The 11,754-nt window shown below is 37.7% G+C and overlaps 1 protein-coding gene across 1 annotated transcript in view; it reads right to left on the minus strand.

Annotated features, from left to right (window-relative positions):
- CDADC1 (cytidine and dCMP deaminase domain containing 1) overlaps positions 1-6,379 on the minus strand; it is a 38,144-nt gene extending 31,765 nt beyond the window's left edge. The window contains exons 1-2 of the mRNA XM_004680248.2: positions 6,182-6,379; positions 5,352-5,449 (exon numbers count right to left, since the gene is read on the minus strand). Coding sequence (XP_004680305.1) covers positions 5,352-5,449; positions 6,182-6,263 — 180 coding nt within the window. The 5' untranslated portion in view covers positions 6,264-6,379. The remainder of the gene's footprint in view (positions 1-5,351; positions 5,450-6,181) is intronic.
- Between the last annotated feature and the right edge of the window lie 5,375 nt (positions 6,380-11,754).

The following is an 11,754-nucleotide window of genomic DNA, read 5'->3' on the forward strand; positions in this document are numbered from 1 at the left end:
CTCAATTATGTGTTGCTTCTGTTCTGAAAAAGTACAGGGCCCTCCCTGGTGGTGCAACAAGTTAAAATGCAGCACTATGAATCTATCCGCAAACACTGTAGCACAAGTTCAATCCCCGGCCAGGGAAGTGACCCACGTGACATGGCAGACCTCTCCTGTCTTGCCAACTGCTTCCCTCAGCAGTGTATTTCAGTCAACCCACCTGTTCTGCTCCCCACTCTGTCTCTGGTGAATCCTCTCACCCCCACACGTCTGCATACAAGAACTCCAGTTCTTGTATGCATAAATAAATCTTAAAAAAAAAAAAGTACAGTGAGGTCTTTTATTTAAAATTAAGGGACCAACTGATGAAAAAGTTGGAACAGAGGAACAATATATTATGTATAGAGAAAAATGAGGGGAAAATGTGGTTGTTCCATATTTTATTAAAGTAATATGCAGGTAATTTAGGTAAATATTACCTAACTAAAATTAAAAACCTGAACCAGCAGGACAGATTTCTAAAATGATAGTTGTTTTCAACAGTACTTGATCTCTATTCCAAAACTTTCAAATAGTTTCTCTTCTACTCATTTGTTTAGTTTGGGGTGGGATCTTCAAAATTCTACCCTTTTTAGTCTATGTCTATTCTGCTGAACAACCTGCAAGGAATAGTCATATAGAGTGAATACCACACAATATAGTGAAGCCCAGAGATCAGTTATAGTTAGGAGAAGTTGTAAATTAATAATACATTAAGGCTGATAAAAGTTACAGATAGTTTAACTGTTCAATACTAAGGCAACAGCAAACTGCTATGCAATCATCAAGATGATTAATACCCACATAGAGTGTGAAGCATGTGGAGCACAGCTAAGAGCTTTATAAATATTAGCTCAACTTGTCTCATAAAAACTCCACATAACATATTATAGTAACATTTCACTTTATCAACGAGGAAGCTGACACAAGAGGTAAAATAACCAAGGTTTTATGTAACTAAGAGGTGGAACCAGGAATCAAAGTCAGGCATGCTAACTAAAAACCACTGGCTGCTCTTTTTAAAAAAAAATACGTATTAAGAACTGGGATACAGGCCAGAGGTGTGGGGGATGGGGGCCAGTGAGAATATTCACCAGCAACAAAGTGGAGAACAGAACAGGCAGACTGACTGAAATAAAATGCTGAGGGGAGCAGCAGGTGAGACAGGAGAGGTCTGCTGAGTTCTGTGGGTCACTTCCCTGGCCGGGTATTGAACTCATGGTGCACTGGCATAAATAAATAAAACTTTTTAAAAAATTGTTAAATTATCAACAAGTAAAAAGATTGAAAGTCTTCAAAACCATGAAGGAAATGAAGAGTTTTCTCAAAGTCATTAATAATATTTGTAGCAAGGATGGTAATTGGGAGAGTGGTTAAGAAAAAGGGAAAAAAATGTGTAACATTTGAAGTAATATTTGGAGGAGAAAACTACTCCAAGAGATATCATTTCAACATGAAAAGTGGATTATGTATCTATACATAGACTTTACCCTTTACAAAAATTAATTCAAAATGGACTATATATCTAAATGTAAAATGTAAAACTCTTAAACTCTTAGAAGATAACCAAGGAGAGGGACAAAAGAGGAAGCAGGGTGGGAGCACAGGTAGGAGGTGGTCTAACGGACTACGGTGGAGGATTATAGGTGCTTTGGTGGTGGGTACGGTACAGCAACACATATTTGAACAGTGTCAATCTATACCTAAGTCACACAGTAATGTAAAAAAACAATACAATTAAAAAAAATAGGAGAAAACCTAGATGATTTGGGGCAGCAATGACATTGTAGATAGAGAATCAAAGATATGATATAGAAATGAAATCAATGATAAGCTAGATTTCGTCAATATTAAAAACTGCTCTGCAAAAGACGACTTCAAGGATGAGCAGCCACAGACTGCAAATATTTGCAAAAGACACATCTGATAAAGACTATTACCCAAAATACAAAATCAATTAATAAGCAGACTAACCAATGGGCCATAGAAACCTCACCAAAGATGATACATAAGCATATTGTCATCTTTCGTCATCAGGAAATTGCACATTCTACCTAGCAGAATGGCTAAAATCTAGAACAATGACCACACAAATGCTGGCAATGATGTTCAACAACATAAACTCTCCTTTATTTTTGCTGCAAATATAAAATAGCACAACCTTTTTGGAAGACGGAATTTTTCATAAAACTAAATATACCTTTTACCTTCCTTAAATACCTATCAACCTTCACAATCCTGTTCCTCAGTATTTATCCAAAAGAGGTGAAAAGTTACGTCAGACAAAACCTGCATATGACTATTTAGAGCAGCTGTGTTCATAACTGAAAAGCTGTGTTCATAATTGAAAAGCTGTGTTCATAAAACAACCCAGATTCCCTCAGTGGGTGAATGGATAAACAGTAATATATTGAGACAATGGTGTCTCATTTGGTGCTAACAATACATGAGCTATCAAGCCATGAAAAGACATGAAGGACCCTTAAATCCATCTATAAAGTTGACATCATTTGAGTACTTTTACAAAAGGACCAGAGTAGACTATAGAAAAAAACTACTTGCTTTCCTCTTTCAACTGAAACCAAACCTCTGATAACATTCCAAGAAGCAAGTATGAGAATATCCACCTTCAGTGGACTGATAAAAGTGACTGTTTACACTTTTTTTTTAAAGGATTTAGCCACTCATGCATACAGAACTGGGGTATAGGCCAGGGGTAAGAGGATTCACCAGAGACAGAGTGGTGAGCAGAACAGGCAGACCTACTTTGAAGTACACTGCTGAGGGGAGCTACCAGCGAGCCATTCAGGAGATGACTGCCGTGCCATGTGAGTTACCTCCCAGGCCAGGGATCGAACTCATGCTGCAGTGGCTGCGATAGCTTCACATTGTTGTGCTTTACCCTGTTGTGCCACCAGGGAGGGCCCATTTACACACTTCTATCTTGAAGCCCTTCCACAATGCCATTTTGTCTTATGACTCCTTTACTTCATGCTAACTCATGTTGCTTTTTCTTTCTATAAAAGCTCTACATGCCCTCACCTTTGTCTATTCTCAGGATATGATCCCTGAATTGCAATTCTCTGCTATCCTGGCTTTCCTGTTACTTAAAGTTAAACATATTACTAAGTGAAAGAAGCCAATGTGAAAAGGATATAAACTAAAAGATTCCCAACAATATGACATTCTAGAAAGGACAAAATTAGAGACAATAAGAAGATCAGTGGAGGTGGGAGAGGGAGGAATAAATGGAGCATGGAGAATTTTCAGGGCAATGAAAATACTCTGAATAATGCCATGATGATGGAAACCTGTCATTATACATTTGTCTATACCCATAGAATGTATAGCACCCAGAGCAAACCATAATGTAAACTTTAGACTTTTGAGTAATCATGACATGACAATGAAGGTTCATCAGCTGTAACAAATATACTACTCTGAGGACATGTGGACAAGGGAGGAGGCTACTCATGTGTAGGAGAAGGGGGTTTGTGGAAAAATCTGTACTTTCTCCTCAATTTTGTTGTGAATCTAAAAATGCTCTAAAAAAGATTTTTAATAAAAGAGTAAATTTTGCAACTCCCTATTAAAATATTGCATCTTGATACTTATAGAATAAAATGTAAAGTCCTTTGCAAGGTACACAATGTTTTTATGTTTTACCTTTCCCAACTCATTTCTACTCTCCTCCCTCTTTCCAACTTCTGACATGAGGAACACAAGTTCTCTCCTTTAAAGTTTTTCTTTGGCGTTTTTTTTTTTTTTTTTTCCAAAAGAGTCCCTTTGGTTGTAAATAGGTCTTTAGTCTTTGGTTGCAAATAGGTCTTTATTCTTCATGTTTCAGGGCAAAAGCAAACTTCTCTGTGAAACCATCCTTAACTTTCCAATGTAGTGCCTAGTGCTCAGTCTTCATAATACCTCTGCTTCAACTTTATACTTCAGATTTCCATCTAATTCTATCTTAATTGTTTAAACATCGTTTCTCTCCCCACTGGAAAACAATGATTAAATCTTTTATTTCTTATCCCCAGTGAGAAGCAACAACCTCATTCACAGTAAAGAAGGTATGAGAGGAAAGAGAGAAAGTGGTTATGAATGACCTAGTAAGTGTACTGTGGGAGTTTAAGGAATTACAAAAAGTCCTCCTGTGGAAAATCTAAGGCAACCTGTCTATTGCATTATTGACAAGTTGGAAATTTTAATAAGCATATGCAAAATATAATTACAATTTTATGAGAGAAAAAAAACATGTGCTTTAAAAAATAAGACTTAAGTAACAAATGTTAAAAGTGATGTTCCGGCCCTCCCTGATGGCGCAGCGGGTTGGAGCACAGCACTGAGAATCTGAGGCCACTTCCACATGAGTTCGATTCCCGCCTGCCCCGGAGGTGACCGCATGGCGTGGCGGACCTCTCCTGGCCCGCCCGCTGCTCCCCTCAGCAGTGTGCTTCGTCGATCTGCCTGTTCTGTTCCCCACTCTGTCTCTGGTGAGGCCTCTCGCTGCCCCTGAGCCTCTGGCCTGCACCCCAGTTCTGTATGTACAAATAAATAAATCTTAAAAAAAAAAAAAGTGATGTTTCTAGAATGGTGAAAAGCCATCTTTCCTTTTTTCTTGTTTTCAAAAATGTCTTAAATGCTTAACTTAAGCTATTTTCCATAATATGACATTGACTCCCTAAAAGAGAATGACAACACACTAAACTTCCACACTTACTAAAGTAAAATGGTGAAAACCTGGCACGATGCGGAGAGGAAGGTGAGAACATAGCACCTTGCTCCCCCAAGAGTAGGAGAAAGAAAAGATGCACATACTTCCAATGTACTGACTCTTATTATACTCTTACCAGACATTGCTAACCTATTTTATCACTTCTTTTAAGATCCAAAAAATACTCACATGGAACAAGAAATCAATTAGCACACACAGATTACCTACTATATTAATTAGATGCTACCCATAAAATAAAGTATCATTTCTATCTTCAGGAAATTTATAGTTCAGTGACAGAGGGAAAAACAAAAACTAGATGAAGCACAAATAGGATACAAATGAGTGTTAAATAATTTGGAATAGACAAAAATCTAATTGACCAAACAACATATAAATACCATTATATGTTGCTAAATGTGGAAGTCTGAAAGAAAAACTGTATTTTTAGACTGGAAAGAGGAGCTATTACAACTATGGTTTACAAGTATCACACTAAACCATAAAAGTATTTTGAACATGTTAAGGTTTATTGAGTTTGTGTTTAAGTGTAACAGAAACTGGAGCAACAAAACCCAATTTTCTCTAATGGAAAAAAAAATGAGGAAACAAATAATACCTGAGATTTCTGTCTTTGGGCTTCTACTGTTGGGAAGAGTTCCATCCAGAGACTAAGCAGCGTGAAAAGGTTGACTTTAGAAAGCCTTGGTATTTGACCTACAAAAGAGAAGGCAAACACCATCAATTTATTACTAATTATGAAAATAAGAATTAAGTTCATTGCCACTTGAGCGCTGCAACTTAGCTTAGCTGCTTTGGCAGGAGGCAGAGAAAAGGATTAGAGAGAGATCAAGGGAATCAAAGAGCTTTTTGGAAGGAGGCTGTTTTCAACCTCACAGGCGACATTCGCCAGCTCCTTGCAAAGCCCAAAGTTGCGCCCTCTTGCACCCGGCAAGGAAAAAAAATAGGTACAACTGAAAAAGAAGTCATGAAAAGTCCTTATATCTGATGTCATCGTAGAGCACGCATTTCTTCCGACTGTGATCAGATGCTGCAATAAGGGTAATGTTTAGAACACGACACTAATACATACAGTGATCTTTGATATTTACTAAAACAGTAGAAATATAAGAAAGCGTTGAGTACAGTTAATTTGGGAATCAAGCCTTAAGCATGAGTTGGGTATTTTCAGTCTCGTCGATCACGGATCCCAGTTCTAGGTCGTGGGAGAAGGAAAGGGCTACAGTGTGAGAGACTTCCAAAGTCTAGGAAGGGCCTGGCGAAAGCGTCCCAACGATCGAGGATGGAAATCACCCAGGCTCCCACGAAACGTCCAGGAGCGGAAACGTAGACGAAAAGGGGCGGACAAGGGGATTCAGAGTTAAACCGCGGGAGAGGTACCCGGCAGAGCGAAGGGCTGCGGGAGCTGAAACTGGCCCGGGCACTCACCCGTCATGCTTCCAGTCTGGGTGCCCACTGTCCGCCGGGCCCCTGCGCTCTCCAGGTTTTGCATTTGCTCTGCTTCTTTCATCCCAACCCTAGCGGCTTCTGCTGCCCAGGAAACCTCTCGCTGTCAGGCATGATCTTAACCCCAGCGACTCCACCCCTCGCCGCCTCCCAGCAACTGCCAGATCGGCGCAGCAAGATGACGTAGAAGTTGGCCGGCCACTTCCGGCGCTTCTGTGACATACAAGCCAGGCCTTCGCGCGGCGGTTTAAGGCTGTGAGATATGTCATGTAAGACCTGTAGTTGGTGTTTGTCGTTGGGTTTGTTGAAGGACGGCCACTGGAAGATCTCTTAGCTGAAAGTCTCAGGGTGCGCAAACTCTGATAGGGTGACTGCAACTTGAGTTTTGGTCAGAGTGGAGGTTGAAGTGGAAATGTGCCTCCTCTGTACCCGGCAATGGGTGAGGATGCCGGGCGAAGTGGGTGGGAGCACCGCGGCCCTGCTTGTTCTTAGCAAAAATTGGACGGTCCTGAGGAACTTAATGCCAGCAGACCACCATAAAGGTGTTCTCCTTATACACATGAAGACATTAAGATGTAAAACTGTGATTATGAGAAAGGTAGGAGGAAGTAGCAAGTCCCCAGAGCTCATTATTATTTCTTACTCCAAGGACAGCCATTTGATTTACTATCACAATTTATCCGGTAATAGCCAGAAGAATTACAATTATATATGTATGTTATGCACAGGCTTATCGAATCCAAAATAATAGTAGTATCAAGGAGCTTACTGTGTAGGATAAAAGGGACGTGGGGAGGGGCTGTTCTAAAAAAGAATTCATTGGAGGAGAGTAAGAGTCCTGATGGTGGCTCTTAGCTGGGCTGTGGCTCTTCCTGTTGTTGGAGCTGTTGCTGGGCAGAATAAAATTTCCTTGGAGCGTATGATTTCCTTGTCTGGGAGTGTAAGGGTTGCCTACTTACTGTTGTTGTGAAGAATGTGCCTGCAAATAATGGGGAATGATAATGCATTAGAGCTTCCTCTGCAGGTCTTCTTGAACCCAATTTTAAGGTTTCCTTATTTAATTTTCACATTTAAAAAGTGTCCCATACCTGCCCACTGATTGGGAAAAAATTTTGTCACACAAAACTAGCAATAAAGGATTGATTACAAAGAACTGAGAACTGATGAAACTCTACAAAAATAAACAACCCCATCAAACAATGGGCAGGAAAGCTAAAAAGACACTTCTCCAGAGAGGAAATGCAGATGACCAACAAGTATATGAAAAAATGTTCAACAGCTCTTGTAATAAGGGAGATACAAATTAAAACCACAATGAGATACCACCTCACCCCAGTGAGAATGGCACACCTTAACACAACTAGCAACAACAAATGTTGGTGAGGATTTGGAGAAAAAGGAACTCTCCTGCAGTGCTGGTGGGAATGCAAACTAGTACAACCACTATGGAAAACTGTTTGGAGGTTCCTCAAACTGCTAAACATGGAGCTTCCCTATGACCCAGCAATCCCACTCCTAGGTATCTACCCAAAAGACACAAAAACACTGACTCAAAAAGATACCTGCATCCTCATGTTTATTGCTGCTCTATTTACAATTGGAAAGAGGTGGAAACAGCCCAAATGCCCAAAAGTAGATGACTGGATTAAAAAGGTAGTACATATACACAATGGAATATTACTCAGCAACCAAAAAAAGGAAACACATATCTTTCGCAGCAACATGGATGGAGCTGGAAAAGATCATGCTTAGTGAGATCAGCCAGAAAGAAAAAGAAAATTACTGGATGGTTTTGCTCATAGCAGGAGTATAATGGACCAGGTGAGAAAATAATAATAATAACGAATAGTCATATACCAGAGACATATTATAGGGGTAGAGTGGGGAATGGGATCAAAAACAGTGGGGGAGGGAAGTGCATTGGACTATGGCAATGATGGGAAACCCATGGGGATTACAATTGAGATGAAAAAAAATGTACAATATGATGTAAAAATAAATTATTATATTAAAATTTTAAAAAAGTGTCCCATGCCTGACTCAAAGTGAAACTCCCAGTCATTCAGAGCTCAGTTCTCACACCAGTACATTTGGTTATCACAAATTGAAATACTGACAAATAGCAAAACACAGAAACCACTTTTTCAAAGCAAAAGCTGAACATTAAAGTATCTCATTCTGTCAAGGGCTGAAGTAAGTAAGATTCAGTATTTGATATGGCAGTGATCATTACTTTTCACTATTGTATGGTACTTCACTGTGGCTATATATCCAATCTATCCATGTTTGAGTAGAAAGATATTTGGAACCCTTTCTAGAATTTTGCTATTATAAACATTTTTTTATATGTCTCCTTATTGTAGAAAAAAATTAGGGACTATTCTTAGGAATAGAAATGTTGGGTTGTTACCGACAAATTTACCAGATAATGCTAAAGAGTTTCCCAAAGAGATGGGACTGATTTGTATAGTTCTGGATCCTTACTAGTTTTTGTGTTGTCAAACTTTTAATGTTTATCAGCTTCAATGGCATAAAACGGTATTGTGTTTCTTTTACTTTCCATGATTTCTACTAGGTTGATTAACCATACATTTGTCTTCTCTGGATAAATAAATATCTGTTAACCATTTTTCTGTTTGGTTGTTCTTATTTCTTATTCCATTGTACTCATTCTTTATATATTCTGGATGCTAAGTTTTAGTTAGATATGTTTATGTTAAATATCTTCTCCCAGTTTGCCACTTTCTTTTTTACTTGTATCTTTCAGCACAGTTCTTTGTGTGACAAACATACCAATAATTTTCTTTCTTCCTTTTTTTTTTTTTTAAGAATTACTTATGCATGCATACAAGAACCGGGGTACAGGCCAGAGGTGCAGGGGCTGAGAGGATTCACCAGAGACAGAGTGAGGAGCAGAACAGGCAGATGGATTGAAATACTTTGTGGTGGGGAGCAGGGTTGGGTCAGGAGAGGTGTGCCACACCATGTGGGCCATCTTCCTGGGGGGAGGAGGAGGATCGAACTTGTGCTGCATGGTTGCAGATCGCTTCATAGTGCTGGCCTTTAACACTTGTGCAACCAGGGAGGGCCCCAATAATTTTCTTTAATGCATTTGTTTGGTATTTTTTAAAATGTCTATTTTATCCAACATTACAAAGATACTAATTTATTTCCTTTAAGAGTAATAATTTTTGTTTTTGAATTTACAGCCTCATACAGGTAAAATTAATTTTTTTGTGTTATGCAAGGTAGGGACCCAATTTTACTTTTAATTTGGATAATCCTAATACTATTTCCTCATTGATCTGTAATATCACGTGTCAAATAGTAGATCCAAATACACATGAGTTTGTTTCTGGACTCTTATGGTTATTACTACAACCATTCACCCAAAAGAAACTCTTAGGAATGTCTTGGTTATTTTTAACCCATTAATCTTCATGGAAGTTAGAATAATGTCAAATTCCTCAAAAACATTGATTGTATTGATGGTAAGGGCATTGAGTTTATAGATCATTTTGAGATGTAAATAAGCTTTCTATCTCTGAACAAGGTATATTAGTCCAAACATGGTATGTTTTTCTTTAAAATATTTTATAATTTTTCTTCACAAATATTCTGTGTAGATTTATGATTTAATCTTTTTTGTTATTGTTGCTATTGTAAATGATATTTTTTCACATTTGTAAGTATTTGTGGCTAGTTTATAGAAATATAGATGTCTTTTATATACTTATATTGAGAAATCTTGCTAAACTTTTATGTATTATAATGCTATTTTAATTTAAAATAAATATTACTTTTATTATATTTATTACTGTTTATTTCTTTTGTTTTAAAGATTGAAACAATATCATCTACAATAATGCATTTCATAGCTCTCTGATCCTCAAACCTTTTCTATCATTTTCAAGTCTTACTGTAGTCCAGCATCACCAGAAAGTATTGAATGGAGCCAGTGGTAACTGGTATCTTCTTGTCTGGACTTTGAAGGAAGTGACTAACGTTAAGCTTTCAAGTACTTTTTTTGCCATAGGCTTTTGATAGTTGTCCTTTATCAGATTATGCAAGTTACTTTCTATTTTTATTGGCTTTTGAATCAGGTATTGAACTTTATTAAGTGCTCAGGGTAGATACCTTTTATCAGTTAAGCTCCTTTCTTTACTGTCTTGCTGAATATTATGAATGGAGGTTGAGTTTTAACAAGTATATTTTCTCTGAATCAAGATGATCCCATAATTTTCCACATTTTTCTCCTTTAATTTGTTAACATGGTGAATTATGTTAATAGATTTCTAATGTTACATCACACTTGTGTTCCCTTGACCAGCCCATCTTTGTTATGTATTGTTAAATTTGTTAATATTTTATTTAAGATTTTTCAAATCTGTATTCATGTGTGAACTTAGTGTATAATTTATCAGTCTTATTTTTACGTTTTAAAGATTGTACTGAAGTAGCATTGGTTTATAACATTATATAAAGGTGTAGAAGATTATGCTTCATTGTGATTCCGCCAACAGTCTAATTTCCAGCCATCACCATACAGTTGACCATTTTATCTTATTTGCACACTTGCTATCCAATTTCCCTTCTGGTGACCACCATTGTGTTCTCATTATCAAATTGTTTTCTTTATTTTCTTGGCTTTTTTTTTTATCAGGTGCACAGCACTATATTTCAGTATCTAAATATACTACATTATGTTCACCATTGAAAGTCTAATTTCTATCCAACGCCATATAGTTGATCCTCTTAACTTGTTTACTTACCTCTCATCTCCCTTCCCTTCTAGTTACCATCATTCTGTTTTAGGAATCTAAGGGTTTGGTTTGGATTTGTTTATTTGCATTGTTTCTTTATCATCCTCATATGTGTGAAATCATATAGTATTTTTTTCCATCTTATTTCACTTATAATCCCTATCCATGTTGTTGCAAATGGCAAAATTTCAACTTTTTTTTAATAGCTGAGTAGTAGTACATTGTATATATATATATTTTTTTGTCCACTCATCTATTCATAGAAGGCATACAGGTGGCCAACAGACTCATAAACAGATACTCATCACCATTTATCTGTAGGAAGTGCAAATCAAAACCACATGAGATGTCACTTCACACCAATTAGTTTGACTATGATAAACAAATAAACCCCAAAACCCACAGACACGTACACAGAAGAACAAGAAATAAGGAGCATTGACAAGAATGTGGGGGGAAATGTATACTTTGTATATTGTTGATGGTAGTGTAAATTGGTATAGCATTATGGTAAACAATATAGAGATTTTTCCAAATATTTAAAAATATATGATCCAGCTATTTTTATTCTTTATCTGAAGAGTATAAAAACAGTAACTAGAGGCCCTCCCTGGTGGCACAGCGGGTTAAAGCACAGCACTAAGAAACTAAAGCTACTACAGCATGAGTTCAATCCCCGCCTGCCCAGGAGGTGACCACATGGTGTGGCAGACCTCTCCTGACCAGCCCGCTGCTCCTCTCAGCAGTGTATTTCAATGATCTGCCTGTTCTGCTCCCCACTCTGTCTGTGGT

This window comes from Condylura cristata, unplaced genomic scaffold, assembly GCF_000260355.1.
Source record: "Condylura cristata isolate star-nosed mole 26May11 unplaced genomic scaffold, ConCri1.0 scaffold00010, whole genome shotgun sequence".
In the NCBI taxonomy this organism is placed as follows: domain Eukaryota; kingdom Metazoa; phylum Chordata; class Mammalia; order Eulipotyphla; family Talpidae; genus Condylura; species Condylura cristata.